This window comes from Onychomys torridus, chromosome 17 (genome assembly GCF_903995425.1).
Source record: "Onychomys torridus chromosome 17, mOncTor1.1, whole genome shotgun sequence".
Taxonomy (NCBI): Eukaryota; Metazoa; Chordata; class Mammalia; order Rodentia; family Cricetidae; genus Onychomys; species Onychomys torridus.
In genome coordinates, this window is record NC_050459.1 from 59,293,411 (window position 1) to 59,309,084 (window position 15,674).

At 39.7% G+C, this 15,674-nt stretch overlaps 1 protein-coding gene across 3 annotated transcripts in view; it reads right to left on the reverse strand.

The window, feature by feature from the left end:
- Positions 1–15,674, reverse strand: part of Psd3 (pleckstrin and Sec7 domain containing 3) — a 288,299-nt gene that overhangs the window by 100,739 nt on the left and 171,886 nt on the right. For all 3 annotated transcript variants that reach the window (XM_036209203.1, XM_036209202.1, XM_036209204.1), the window contains one exon: positions 981–1,024. In XM_036209203.1, the coding sequence (XP_036065096.1) occupies positions 981–1,024 (44 nt within the window). The remainder of the gene's footprint in view (positions 1–980; positions 1,025–15,674) is intronic.

Consider the following 15,674-nt stretch of genomic DNA (forward strand, 5'->3'; position numbering starts at 1 on the left):
AAACAGAATAAAAGCAATTACACTTGCAAATACTAAATCCCCAAATGGAGTCACTTACAAGAGCATATGGCCTGGTAATTAATGGAATAATTCAAGTGGTACTGATTTTAAAAACTCACTGTGTGTTGGGGGAGGAGGGTGGCCTGGGGGAGGATGCATGGGCACTGGCCTGTCATGGTACATGTGGAGCTCAGAGGATAACTTGTAGAAGTTGGCACTCTCTCACCAGCTAAGCCATCTCAATAGCACACTTAATAATTATTTCAAAATTTTTAAATTGTATATTAGTGAAACTTCACAAGAAAGTATTATTTGTTTATATGAGGTTAAGTATAGTTAATCTAAACAGTACTTCCTAAAGCATATACTCTGAAACAGTACATTTTACTGTCAAGCAGATTCAGGAATTTTATTTTTTTCTTTTAGAGATTGTTAAACATATGTAATAGATTTAGAGATTATTAATAATATGTAATGTTCTAAATTTGAAGATTAAACAAATGGCTGGTTTACTTAGTTATTTCTCAAACTTAGTTACCCAGAGAATCTCTTCTCTCTTTCCATTAATATGGACACATGTCACAGCACACTAATGTCATAAGAAACAAGATTGGCCTCCCTTGACCTTTGATGACCGCAAGAGGAGAATTCAAATAAGGCACATATACCATGCATTTTCAGTTTTGGTATAAACACAACTTTGCCCAAAGATTTTCTTTTTGGATGCCGTTTTCAAAGCCTCATGATAAGGTGACGACTTGCTTGCAGGTTAAGCAAAAGCAGAACTCTAACAAACACTACCGCCGCCAACAGCAACAGTGCTCAGGGCATACTCAGGTTTCCTATCAGCAGGGAAGACAACGGACATAAAATAAGAACTGGCTATGCATATTTAACTCTCTAAAATCAGCTCCAAGGCATAAAGAAAGGTAGTAAGTAAAAAATCACATTATTACAAAGCTGCTATTTAACATACTCACACTGCCCATTCAAGCTTCTCGTTCTTGATTGAATTGTACAGGGCCTGTAAACAGAGGAAATAAGATCAAATTAATGTTTTTATTCTATTTCATATGCTGAATTCAGGAAAGGAGTAAAGTCAAAGGCTTCGGTAAATGTTGAGCAACTTCCTCAAGCCTTCACAGTCAGAGAATCTTAACTGACTGGTCTCTAGAGCTGAAGAATTCACAGGGGAGGCAAAGGAGCATTTTCTGAAACAAAGAAATGCGCACTAAGTAAAAACTGCCTTTTATAAATAACACACAGTACTGTACACTGTGTCTTGGTGCAGGAGAATTAGGCTGTGACTGAACTCAAGCAGGGCATTCTATTTCGTTCATTTAAAACATGCTCTGACAACTTCATTAATATGGACTCTAAGAGCAGTCCAACTCTTCAATAATGGAAGACATGTGATGGCTCTTCTGCTTCCAAAAGAGCCACATGCAAGAGCCCTTAAGCCAGATAAGGAAATGCATCCTGGGATAGTTTAAGAGTTCCTACACTATTATTCTAAGGTCATAATTCTCCCTACAGTTCAGTGAGTGCTACCTCAACATATATGTACAGTGATGAAGAATGAGACAGAAAGCTTCCCAAGGGCTTATGTCTGGTAAAACAGACATAATCATATCAGCTAAGACAGCCTTCCTGACCCTCCCAGAAGCAGTATTCCATATAAAGCCCTTGTGATCAATTTGTTCATCTACAGCATCTGCTCAGGAAAATGCTTTAATTTAGAATAAGACAAAATAGAGAAAAGACAAATGTATTTCTTTTTCTTTTTTAAAGATTTATTTATTTATTATGTATACAGCATGTATGACTGCAGACCAGAAGAGGAAGCCAGGTCTCATTACAGATGGCTGTGAGTCAACATGTGGTTGCTGGGAATTGAACTCAGGACCTCTAGAAGAGCAGTCAGTGCTCTTAACCTCTGAGCCATCTCTCTGGCCCCCGACAAATGCATTCTAAGATGCAAAGCCATGGCAGAAAATACTACAGAAAAAATAATAAAACTTAATTATTAAGTTATAAAAAAATAATTTTTTCCTAATAAAGTCTCGGATCTGTTAGAGCTTGAATGTTCAGCAAAGACTATCTACTCTGTGACAGGAAAGGAGAGTCAGATGCCATTCAACCACTCACTAGATGAGGGAAGGTAGGCTTCAGAAAGTTGAGATTATAAAACAAAAAGACTATTCCCATAGCAAATTCCCTTCTTATCAAAGTGCTTTCAAATTTGGTAGACATACATTGAAACTACAGATTTTGTCAAAGAGACAAGAAAAGTAGCCAATGTAGCTTTTAATAAAACACTCCCCACAAACAAACCATAATAGCTCCAAATGTGAAGGTTTTAAAACCCTAACACAATGTTAACCAATGGAAAATTCCACACCTTGAAACTTTGCTTTAAACCAGGTGAGCTGGTGCACACCTGTAAGCCTAGCACAAGGGAGGCTGAAACAGAGAGATCATAAGTTGAGATAAGCCTGGACTTATAACAATTTGGGGGTCAGCCTGAGCTCTATAGTGAGACTTTGTCTCAAAGTGGTAAAGAAAAAAATTATGAACAAAACTATTATAAGTCCTGCATAAGCTTGCCTTCAGACAGTGCATATAATGTCTCAGCCTCTCCCCTCAGATGAATTTCCTACTCAGATTGGGTTCCTTCCCACGATAATATGTAAGATATGCAAACACTGAATATGTAAATTTTATATGCAAATACTCCAAGACAAAAGTCTGAAACACTTTTGGAGCCAAGCACTTCAGACAAGGGATACTCAATCTACGCTATCAACTTTTATTGTCTTTCTGTTGCACATGAAAAGCAACACCAGCATGTAACTCTCTGCCAATCCACACCAGCATGCCATGTAAGAACTAAGATTTCCTTTGCTTTTTTGAGGCAGGTCTCCTGTAGCTCAAGTTGATCTCCACCTCACTTCATAGCTGAGAATGATCTTGAACTTCTCTACTTCCCGTCTCTACCTCGTGTGTGTGTGTGTGTGTGTGTGTGTGTGTGTGTGTGTGTGTGTGTGTGTGTTGGGGGGAAGCATGATGTATCACCCACCTGTCCTTTTAATGTGGAATTCTGGATTCAATTCAGGGTATTTTGCATGCTAGGCAGGCACCTGATCAACTGAGCTATATCACATCCCTAACTCAAGAGTTCCCCTCACTTCAATGTCAAACACGGAAAGTGTACTTTAATGACAAGGGTGAGCTATTAGTTTATGTAGCCAAATTATAAATTATATGGCCAGAACTAGCCTCAGAGATGCAGAAATTAAAACTCCTTTATCTTTTCTTTCTTTCCCTCCTCTTTCTACACCAAACCTCCCCAATTATTATTTCTCTACTCCATAACAATGGACCTTTGTGCACATCCACACCCATTGTGATTTTAGTGAGAAAAAAGGAACTTTTTCTTTCAGTTCCAGCTGTTAAAGTCCCAAGACAACATTCTCATTGTGGTTTAGTTACCTATTCTTTGGTTTACTGTCCTAGACAATGAAGTTCTGGACCAGGCCATTCCCGAGGAGTACTGGCCTATCTGTTAGGAGAGGGCAGTGCAGGTCTAGTGACTATAGACTAGGTCCTGGACTCAGCAATATTCAGAATCTGTTTATGACCCACTCAGCACTACCAGAAGAAAGGAGTTAAGCAACAGTATACATTGATGCCACTGGATATTCACCACCTCTGTCTGACTCCATTCGCCATCCTCCTCAACCTCCTGCCATCTTCTCTACGAGGCATTTGTCAAGGTTCCTAAGTCCTCCTCCTTTCTGACGGGAGAGAATCACCAGAATGGAATTTCAGAGCTGAAAGGAGCAAGTGCTACCTTACATAGGATGAGGAAGGTGAAATCTAAGCACCCTGCAGACATTTCTCACAAACGTAACTCTGAAACGGCATTCTTCCTCTCCTACTCTGTTGTTTGGTTTTGGTACTGGGTTGAATTGAGGACCTTTCTAGCTAGCATCACCCCTTGCTTTCTACTTACATTTACTATCAACTAATTGCTTTCTTTCTTGCTAATCCTAAACCTGACAGCCCTGTATGTTCCTGCCCTAAATTAAGGATTACAGGGAAAGATGAAAAGGCTTGTGCTTCTTTTAGATGGATTCAAATAATGCAGAGCACTGGAAGATTCTATTCTTAAAAGAGAAGCTTCACAGAAGAGCCACTGTTGCTAGGACACATGCTTTAAGGACCTTTGTCACGAGGACAAGCTTGCTCTAATGGCCTGTACTCTCGGTCCACTTATAACCAAACGTACTGGCCATGTGAATGGCGGAAACTGGAGGTGCAGGTGCAGCTCAACAAAGTAACCCTTGGACCTGGGACTCGGTTAATAAAGTGCATGCCAGGCAAACATGGGGGACCTCAGTTAATATCCTTAGCACCTGTATATTTTTTAAAAAATGCCATGAATGGCAGCATGCATCTATAACTCCAGTAAATGCCAGAAAGATTTCTATTACTCTATGGTTCAGCTGAATCAGTGAGCTCTATATTTAGTAAATAAGATGGAGAATCCCTGAGGAAGACACCCAGCCTTGATCTTTGGACTATTCTCCCTCCCTCTCTCCCTCTAGCCCCTGACACATGCATGGTGTGGGTTGCAAACCCTTCACATAGCTAGAGATCAATTATCTAGCTTGGCCAAGACATCAGGGTTTGTGGATTAATACTGTCCTGGCAGGCTATCCACTTCTCCTTAGATTAATAGCTGGGGTAAAGTGGGAAAAAAGTACCACAGGACCCACCCATATGGATACACACAGTGAAGAGATGCCTGCTGTGGAGGCTGAATAACACACCACCTAAAGATGCCTATGTCCTAATTCTTAAAACCTCTGAATATTTCCTTATATGGAAAAAAAAAAAAACAACAACCAAAAAAAACCTTTAGATCAATTTTAAAGGGTTTGTGATGGGGAAAGTCTGTGGGTGGTCTCTAAATGTAACCAGAAGTATCTTTACAAGAAGAAGGCTGAGGGCAATTTAAAGAAGCAGAAGAGAGGGCCAAAGAAAAGGGAACAAGGACAGTGGAGTGATGCAATCATGAGCCAGTATGGCAACCACCACAGCTGGAAGAGACTAGAAACAGATTCTCCTTTGACTTTTCAGAGAGAATGCAGCCCCATCTTCACATGAATCTCACAGTTCCAGTCTCCAAAATGGCAAGAGGATGTATTTCTGCACTTTTTAAAAATACAATGCATTTGTGGTCATTTGTTACAGCAGCCACAGAAAACCAATGCACTAGGGTATAAATGAAAGGCAGATAACTTAATAAAAGCAACTTTCAGAAATATTTCCAAGTCAGATGCTACATAAAAGTATCTTTCCCTTTATGGATGTCATCTGAAAGTATACACCAAAATTTGTCAAGTTAACTTTTACAAATGAAGAGAAGTTAAAATTTTGGACCCTAGCCCAGATTTCCAGAACTTTCCTGGAGGATTCTGTATGAATTATCAGCAAATATTTCAAATGCCACTCAGACATGATGTTAAAAGCCACCATTCTCTGAGCTTAAAAATCTGGTCTCTAACCACCATTCCCGCAACTCGACCCAGGAACTACTGACACTGAACAGGGCAGGTGCTTCTTCAAATATAAAGAAGGTTAATTTTAAGACTGAGAAAGCAAATACTTACATTACAGAAATATGGGAATTTGGTCTAAATTTACTTTTAAGTCCTTGTTCCTCACTTCTGATTGCTTCTCGAAGATGATAAAGTGCCATTTTATTCAAAGCTTAGCACCTCCCTGGCAGCCCACACAGGCTTCACAATCTTTTCCCATTACCACATTGTATAATCAGAAGTCTCTCTCTGTTTCTCCAGAAGCACATTTTGTGTAGCTGACGGAACACATGTATTTTAGTTAAAGCATCTCTAAACTCCAATGATGGAGTTTTTTTCCTCTGTGGATCATGAATAATTATGAAAAGCATGGAAGATGTTGCACAGCTTCCATTTTTAGTGAAATTGATAATGATCACTGTGGAATTTATACCACCAAAATTACGCCACCACCATCAAGGCCATGTTTCCGTTTGCCAAACACAACAGTGGCTCATGCACTCATTTAAGTTGATTTTTAAGAGTAGAATTAAATATGTCCACTTTGGCAGTGGTGTCAGAGAAAAGCAAATTTGAAAAAGACATGCTTGCGGGACACAGTGGCTCACACCTGTAATCCCACACCCAGAAGGTAAGAGAAGGAGTACTGTGCCGAGTTAGAAGCCATCTTACCTAAGGACTGAAATCCTTAGGAGGGGAGGGAAAAAGTGGAGGAGGAAGGAGGGACAGGAGGAAGACTTAGCTTAAATTTAAAGTTTAACTATAGTTACCAGACGAATGTCAAATTTCATAGAAAAATCTCCAAGTATATTAAGGCCAATGATCCACATGTGTTCTGATCTTCTGTGCCTTTATACTAAAGAGCGACGACACTATCCCTTGCCGCACTAGAATATGTAATTGGTTCCTTTTTTACACCCTCGTCACCTGCACAGACTTCTTACATCTGTGCAATGTATGAGAGAAATGCTGTGATTGACCAGAGTTTTGTCTTTTGTATTTTGAGGTGGCTGAAGGCAACCATCAGATAGAGGTGAAAATGGAGGAACTGAAACCTTAGCCTTGAGACATTCACGATGGATCCGTTTACAGAGAATATTCTTTAGTCTACAATGAAATGAGACTGGCTCTTGATAAATATCCATATCCCGGAGTCCACTGGAATTCACCCAAGTATAAAGAAGATCAAAACCACAAGCAGTCTAGTGGGCATTTCCTTCTTTGGCTAATATTCAAGGTAACAAATGCATGCCTAAATCTGGCTTGTGTTTTTCCATTTCTACAATTAGATTCAATTTTTTTGGACCAAGCCATCAGGTAAACAGAGCCAAAATCTACATCCTGGGCAATTAACTTAACTTTGTGCTGTGGTGCATGTACAAACCAGAATAGCAGCCACAGGGATATCTAGCCAGAAATGGACATATCATCACAGATCCACAATGGGAATAGGAAAATGTAGAAGCCCTACCTTAATGGGAATGAATGTAAGGTATACTAATACACAGCTCATCATGTACTAAACATTTTTGAGCACTTTGTAAAGACTATGAAGCCATCATGCCAGGTACAGATGGATCTCCTTATTCTGCCTTCAAGGGTCTCTTACATAAGGAATACAAAATTGCTGCGAACCCTGGCTGACTTCACCTAGCTGAGAATTAGTCACCTGACAGACTCTATTACCTTACTTCTTCCCACATACAACATACAAGACACTTTCACACACTGGATTTAATAAATGACACTGTTTTATTTATGCAAAGAAAAATTCATTAAAATTCATTAAAGAGATTCATAGAAAAGCAGCGAGGCACATGAGAGGCAGAAGTAGGACCGTGCTTTTCAATTATCTACTGAAAGCAGATCATTTAATTTACTAGTGGTTAATCTTGATTGTCAACCGTTTCTGATTGTGTCCGTAACAGTCTTTCCAGAGACAACTTAGATTATAAAAACTCTGACCTAATAACTGGATTGACTGCCCCCCCCTACTGTGTGTGTGTGTGTGTGTGTATGTGTGTGTGTGTGTGTGTGTGTGTGTGTGTGTGTGTGTGTGTACATGTGTGCCTATGCATGTGGGTGCTCATGGAGACCAGTGATCAACATCCAGTGTCTTTTTCCATTTTTCTCCATCATTTTTTGAAACACTGTCTCTCTGTGAACCTGGGGTTCATCACTTAAGGTAGTCTTATGGGCCAGTGATCTCCAAGGACCCACCTACTTCCACCCTAAAGCACTGGTAGTTACAGATGTGGACCTCCATAGTCAGCTTTTACGTGGGCTTTAGGGATTCAAACTCAGGTCCTCATTTCTTCAGCCCTTGGATTAATCTCTTGGTGGATTCATAATATGTTGACATTAACGGAGGTGGTGAAAAGTGGGAGACAGAGTCTACTTGCCAGGAAGAGATAACTTGAGGCAGCTGTGAATGGGGATTATACCTTGTTTCGACTCCTCCCTGTATTTCCCTTTCTCTCCTTCCTGTATGCCATGGGGTAAAGAAGATACTCCACTACCATAACGTTCTACACAGGTTAACGTGAATCTGTGGACTGAACCCTATGTACCTATGAGTCAAAGCCTCCTATTCTTGACATGGTTTTCTTAGGTATTTTGGTCACAGCAATATTGGAAAGCTAACTAAAACCTTGGCCTTATATGCCATCCGAGAGGCTTGCATACAGCTACCTTTCTTGGCTCCCTTCAGCTCTCTGAGCCTATGATTTTTACTTGGAACACACACAGAAATCAGCTCTTTTCCCAGGTCTTGCACACATCCCTTTCCTTCCATTCTCCACTTCTATTTTTTTATTTTTATTTTTGTCATCATTAACTGGAAGCATTATTATCTAATCCCAAATCCCAAGTATGGACCTCAAAAATTAATTGATATATATTATCTATTTTATTATTGTTTAAAGCTTTTACTTCTATGGATTAGATTCCTATGAGTAAAATACCCTTGTTTCCCTGTAATTTTACTACAGCATTTTAAATGTTTTTTGTTTTTGTTTTTGTTTTTTTGTTTTTGTTTTTTTTTTGTTGTTTTTTTTTTAATTTGTTTTGGTTTGGTTTTTCGAGACAGGGTTTCTCCGTGTAGCTTTGCACCTTTCCTGGATCTTGCTCTGTAGACCAGGCTGGCCTCGAACTCACAGAGATCCACCTGCCTCTGCCTCCCGAGTGCTGGGATTAAAGGCGTGCGCCGCCGCCACCGCCACCACCACCACCACCACCACCACCACCCCGCTCATTAATTTTTCAATGTTTGCTTAGAGGTGTTTCAGATATAATTGATACCAAGTGAACTCTCAGAATCTTAAATGTACCTTTGAATACATTCTGACAAGTGCATTCATATTCCAATTAAGTTACACAACATAAACATCAACTCCAAAAAATTCTTCCATATTTCTTCCTCATCAATTCTCTCACTAGAACTGTAGACATGTGCTCATGAGTTGATTTGACATCAGGTCCAAATGCCAGTTCAGCACTCCAAAACAACATAAGGATTGGAACTCCAGTATCTATAGGACACACCAGAGTCAGGAAGCTGAGGGAGCCACACCAGGAGGGGAAAGTTGAGACAGAGCAGGAGTTAGTCCTCACACATTGCCTAGCTTAGCTTTGGAGGACGGCAGTCGGGACGGCAGCACCACTACTCTGGGCTCTTGCTTTTTTTTTCATAGGTAGAACAGAAGAAAATTATTCAAAACTGGCACATGTTCAATTGTAGATATACACAGAAAAAATGCCACAAAACCCAGTGTGGCCCAGAGAAATCTATAGAACATGTAACTTTTGGAACCCTGATTTATGATTTATGTATTATTTATTTGTGTGTGTGTGTGTGTGTGTGTGTGTGTGTGTGTGTGTGTGTGTTTTAGACGCCAGGGGTTGACATAGAGCACCCTCCTCAATTACTCTCCACCTTATTTTTTGAGACACAATTTCTCCCTGAACCTGATGCTCAGCGGATACGCTGATAGGGCTGTCTGACAGTGTAACAAGCTCAGGAATCCTCCATTCTCTTCCTACCCAGCACCGAGAATGTGGGCATGCTGCACCTGGCTTTTTAAATGTGTGCTTGGGATCTGAACTCAGCACTTTAGTGGCTGAGTCGTCTTCCCAGGTCCAGCTCTGAAACTTTTAGTAGACGGAGTTGATTAGAAAACTATCAAGAATAAACAGTAAGAATTAATAGATACAGCGACATTCCTGATTTATGATGATTTAGATTCAAACTTCTGAGCAGCTGATGTTTACCTGACATTTTTTGATGTTCTAGCCATTTCACAGTAGGTGCTACCCCCACCCCACACACACACACACAATGACTGTCAACGAGACTTTACATGTCTTACTTTCACTAAGTGTGACTGGACACACATGTCAATTGTATGAGATGTTACTCTTGTATGAGAAAGAATGTAACCAATGTCTACATACATTAAGTAATCTGTCCAATGTCACACAATGACAGCAAACACCACAATACAACACAGAATAACACACGAAGGGGAAACAGTTGAGTATTATGTAGTAAACAGAATACCTTTTTATAGTACAGTAGATAATACATTTTCATAGTATAGTACATAGTATACTACACAGTATGAAAACATCAAAGGAGATATTTTGTAGCTGCTTATAATATGATTATCATTGTATGATAGTTGTACAGTTTTGTTTTTGTTTTCCAGACTGGGATTAAGCATAGGGCTACACACAGGCTAGCCAAAGACTCTTCCAATGAGCCATACCTTTGTCTTCACCTTCCCTTTCTTATTTTAGGACAAGGCACTGCTAAGGTGCTGACGCTATTCTTAAACTCTCTTCTGTTGTCTAGTAGATCTCCATCTTACAGTCTTCATCACCTCTGTCCACTAAAAGCCCCAAAACTGAAGCCAGGGAAATGGCTCAGCCAGTAAAGTGCTTGCCATCCAAGCATAAGGAGCTGAGTTCAGAGAACTAGCACCATTTTTAAAGTCAGGTGCAATATGTCCACATTCTCAGTGCTGGGTAGAAAGAGACAGAAGGATCCCTTGATGCACAGTTATTTTGGCCAAATCAACCAAGCTTCAGGTTTAGTGAGAGATCTTGTCTCAAAAAGTAAGGTGGAGAATATAATCCCAAGGAGGTGGGAATATAAATTTATGCCACCATACCTGGATTACTCATCTAATAGTATACATTAATCTTTTCTTAAAGCCACTCATTTATTTACATATTCAGTTAATAAATACTATGTCCAGAGGTTAACACAAAATATTTAGATTTCAGAGAGGTTAAAACAGAAAATAAAAAAATATATAAACAAAAAGGAAAAATGATTTTGGTAGCTCTGGTGGCTTATCAGTTAATTATTGTAAGGATCAGTTTTAGACAAGATGGTCAGAGAATGCCATTCTGCAAGGAAAAGGAAAACACAACCCACATGCAGGACAAAATCTGGAAGAAAGGGAGGAGCTGCTGTAGGAATAAGTGAGTGGGGAAGCTCCAAACAGACACAAAGCAGAGGAGGTAGGGTGCAGTGGGCTTTGGGTGTGGAAACCTTAGCATGGAAGAAAACAGAGAAGCAGGTCCTGTAGGGTTTTTAACTAGAAACAACTAGATGTCTATTCTATGCAAGCTGGGCAAGCAGTGGATTATCCTAAACAGATGAGTAGCCTGCTGTAATTCATGATTTTAAAGGAATCCCAGCTTCTGCTGCACAGAGTTGGCAGAAGGTGAGGGAGAGTCATGAGACTTTTGCCAGTGTTCAGGTAGGAGATGTAACTGGGGCTGGGTGACAGCAGTGGCAGAATGGGGATGTGTCATGCTCCCTCCCTAAATTATGAGAGAAGGGCAGCCCATCTCTGCACAATTTAAACATAAATGTTTGAATGAGCAGACAAACTGTTCTAATAGCAACACCAGAAAGAATTACAATGTTTCCCACCAAGATTTATTTAAATACAGTTTTAGTAAATATACCAGAATATATTGTTAAAAACAAATAGCCTATGGTCTGTTTCCATTTTATGGGAAAATAAGGATCTATACAAACACAAAACAAAACAACGATAACAAACCACTACAATGTCACCACTGATTATCCTTGGAGATGGGGTAGAAAAGATTTGTTTTTCTATATATAATCTTCTGTATGGTTAAATATCTAACATACCACACATACACCACTTAACTAAAATATAGTTAACTAAATTAACTGTCCACTTTTAGCCCTAACAATACTTCAATCATCTTGAAGCCAGTGTGTTTTAAAATCCTTGAGAAAACAAAGCCTTCACTGATATGGTGCTTAATACCACAAGTATGATGGTGGGTCATAAATACAGGGTTACTGGCCTAGAAATCAGCAAAGCTAGATTCAAACCTGTAACTTATGGAGTAAATGTGATTATTGGACTTTACTAATCTGGAAGCTGGAGAGCTGGATGTTGAATGCCTGACCAAAAGCAGGATATCTGATTAAATTTAAACTTGAATGTGTCTTTTCAGTATAAGTGTGCCCCCAAATTTTATATTAGACATAGGAAAAATTGTTATCTGAAATAACCTAAATTTATCTGGCTGCTTTGTAGTCATATTGGTTAAATCTGGTGACCTGTGGGTAGTAGGAACTTGAGCACAGGAGTCAGACCCCAGGCTCCTTTTTAGTTGAGTATTTTACATTCTCTTTATACCATTCCCCCAAAGGGAGTTGCCATGACAATATCAACATGTTCTCCAGAAGAAGGTATGTAACCCAGAGAGAAGAGGCATTCTCTTTTGGTTGACTGAAATATAGATAGAATGACAGGAACAAATAAAAGTACTCCCATCTTTCCTCAACTCATTACAGATGTTAGACACAAGTGTCTCGAAGCCTTATGTGAATGTAGTTTATGTAGAAAACTTTGCAGCCTGAGAGACTAAATAAAATTGCATGAACTTAACAGTCTTAGTGACGATGAGTGGAAGGCTGACTTCTATGATGTTCTTCAGCATATGCAGCTCTTCACAAGCTCCAAGTTCATTGTGATTACAGCCATTTCTTGATTCATTTCTCATACTTACCCTGATCCTCTGGAGTGCTATTTATCTAGAGGTCCTCTGCATTTGGACAGCTAATCCTTGCTTGAAAACTATAACCCTAACCTCCATTTTCAGAGAGGATTCTAGACAGCACTTGCTATGATCTGCTGTTAGATCCTTTGTGTGGCAGAGTGGTAGAAGTTCTAAGAAAGAACCCCTTCACAGTCTGAAATATAAGGGATACATAAATTTCAAAAGACCTAATACTTATGTGCAATATTTTTAAATGCATAAGAAAAATGATCAATTATATTTAATGATTATGGAGATGATCATAAAATTAATGTGCACAGTTATTAAAGAACTATTTTTCTGGGCAACAAGCTGAGCCTATTTTAATAAATGGCTTCTAAAAAACAACCCCAGAGGACAGTAACAGTAGAAGGAACACCAGGCCTGGCAGCTGCTCCCTGTCATTTCCACACATTAGAAAAAGCAATGAAGACAAATCTAAATGGAAATAGATTTTTTCCAAAACAATCAATATAGCTGAATTAAATAATCATATCTAGTGGATACTAGGCACTTAGATTTAATAAACAAAAAATTTTCAAAAGAAAATATTGCTCAGCCTGGAAGGAGGGGAGTGGACCTGCCTGTACTGAATCCACCAGGTTTAAATGAATCCCCAGGGGAGTCTTGGCCCTGGAGGAGATGGGAATGGAGGGAAGGGAGTGGGGGGAAGGTGGGGGCAGGAAGGGGGAGAACAGGGGAACCCATGGCTGATATGTAAAATTAAAACACAAATATAATAAAAAATAAATAATAATAAAAAATAAATAAAAGTTGAGGGTCTGAACCCCCCCCCCAAAAAAAAAAGAAAATTTCGGGAACTACACAGAATTGACAGTTTTTTCTTTTGTTAAGATAAAAGTATTTTTTAAAATATAAGAACACAGCACTTATTACCACCAGTCCATCAAAACAAATCATATACACACACACACCCACATATACACACACACACACACATATATGTCATATATGTTATGTATACATATACTTCTCTTCTTCCCTAATTATTAGAATGATATCCTCTAAGTATTAGAATTATATCCCCTCACAATTTGGATTTTCAGTGCCTGTGTTACAATGACAATGTGGTAGAGCATAACACTTTTTAAAAGCAGGCTTTTTGTTTACCATAGAATTAATCAAATCTCACTTGCTGGTTGCATTGAATGAGTTTTCAAGGAACCTATCTCTAACTCAGCTCCTCTATCTCCTATCAAATTTCCAGTCTCCATTGCTGCAGAGCCCCACATCTGGTCAGTGCTACGGCTAGAATCTTCCACCCTTTCCTGTCTTAACTGCTGTTTCCATCTCCCACACAGATGTGGTCCAGGGCTTCCCTTTATCATGTTCCTGGAGTTTCCCCTCCCCCTGGGCCATTCAACTTCCTATTTACTGGATACCTGTCTTCTTTTTACTTCTGAGAAAATATACCTGAGGGAGGAGAGAGGGCTGAGATTCCTTTTGTGAAATATTTTGACATCTCACTTACCACTGCTATTTTCCACTTGGGGAATCTCACTGTGGGTCTGAAAATGGGCCTGATTTATGCCTAAAGCCCTTGGTTAACTCAGTGTGGAAGATGAGTAGGAAACTTAGGGGGCCACTGGCCACACTAGGCAGGGGAAGACATTTAGTGTTTGTAAGTCTAGAGGAGTTTTAGAAAGAGGAGTTTCCTGCTTTGACTGGCTGCCCTGGGAGGTGGCCAGGGCCTTCATCCTGGGGACTGGCTGTGTTTTGCTCACTCTCCCAATTTGACTTGCAGGGCTGTAGGTTCCTGTGCTTCAGCTTTCTCCTGGGGACTAGAAGGTAAGAAGACTCCCTGCTTTTCAGCTTTCCAATGTTTGGTCCTCTTAACAGCATCCTCTCATTTGCCCTGTCCTTCAAGATCTATGATTTCCTCCCTCAAGTGTCAGTGGAGCTTTTCAAGGCACAAAAAGAAAAAGGCATTGTTCTCTTAAACTAATTTTGGCTGAATAAAAATATCATTTGTGTCCTAAAAAACCAGGCATGGGGTTAGTGAAGCCTACAAAAAGCCCTTCAAAACACTAACCAGTCATGATAAGAGTAAAGAACAGTGACATAAATCAATATAAGTAATTCGGGTTTTTATTTGTCTTTATCCCTCTCATGTCAGTAAATAGCTGCTTTCCTGCAGGTCATGGTGACACACACACCTATAATCCTGACATTCGGGATACTAAGACAGAAGGACCAAGAGTTGGAAGCCAGACAGGGCTAAACAGTCCTGTTTTCCATAACATAAAAATTAAAACATCCACCTAGAAAGGAAAGCCAATGTACCAGGTTTGCTTATGCCGGAGATCTTAGTGGGTAACTGCCCTGACGCACACAGTAGGGCCTGACTCCTCTGTTCCGGGCTGCAGGGCTCCAGGATGGAACTCTCAGTGCTTACTGTGAACACAGAGGTCTAGTAAGTTAGCCCTGAATCAGCAGATGAGATGATCTGGGTGGCTAAATAGCATTATTTGGCTTACAACACTCAAGTCTGGCAAGTAGCATCCCGCTGTGTGTGCATCAGTAGGGTTTCACTTCCCAAAACTCAACTGGAAGGGACAAGCAACCACAGATCATGAAAAGAATTGGCATAAGAAAAAAAAAAAAAACAAGGACCCTGCTCAACAACCTTCATAAAATTCTGACATGAAGTATACCAAAGAATCTACTACCCAAGTCAAATTGAACTGAAATCAGAAGATCATGCATTTGAAGAGGTGTCCGTGAGAAGGTGGTAAACTGGGTTTTTAAAAAGAAATGAAAAACTGACCTACTGGATTGACAATGCAAAATTCAAAATAATTATCAGTGACAGCAGAGTAACTTCATGATAATGACGAGAAAGCCTTCTTACTCAGCTACTCAATTTCTGCTTCAGTATAAGTGAATAAATATTTTTTTTCTAAAATAGACCCAGAAACTACTATAGATGCATATACTCCTTGAATGCTGAGC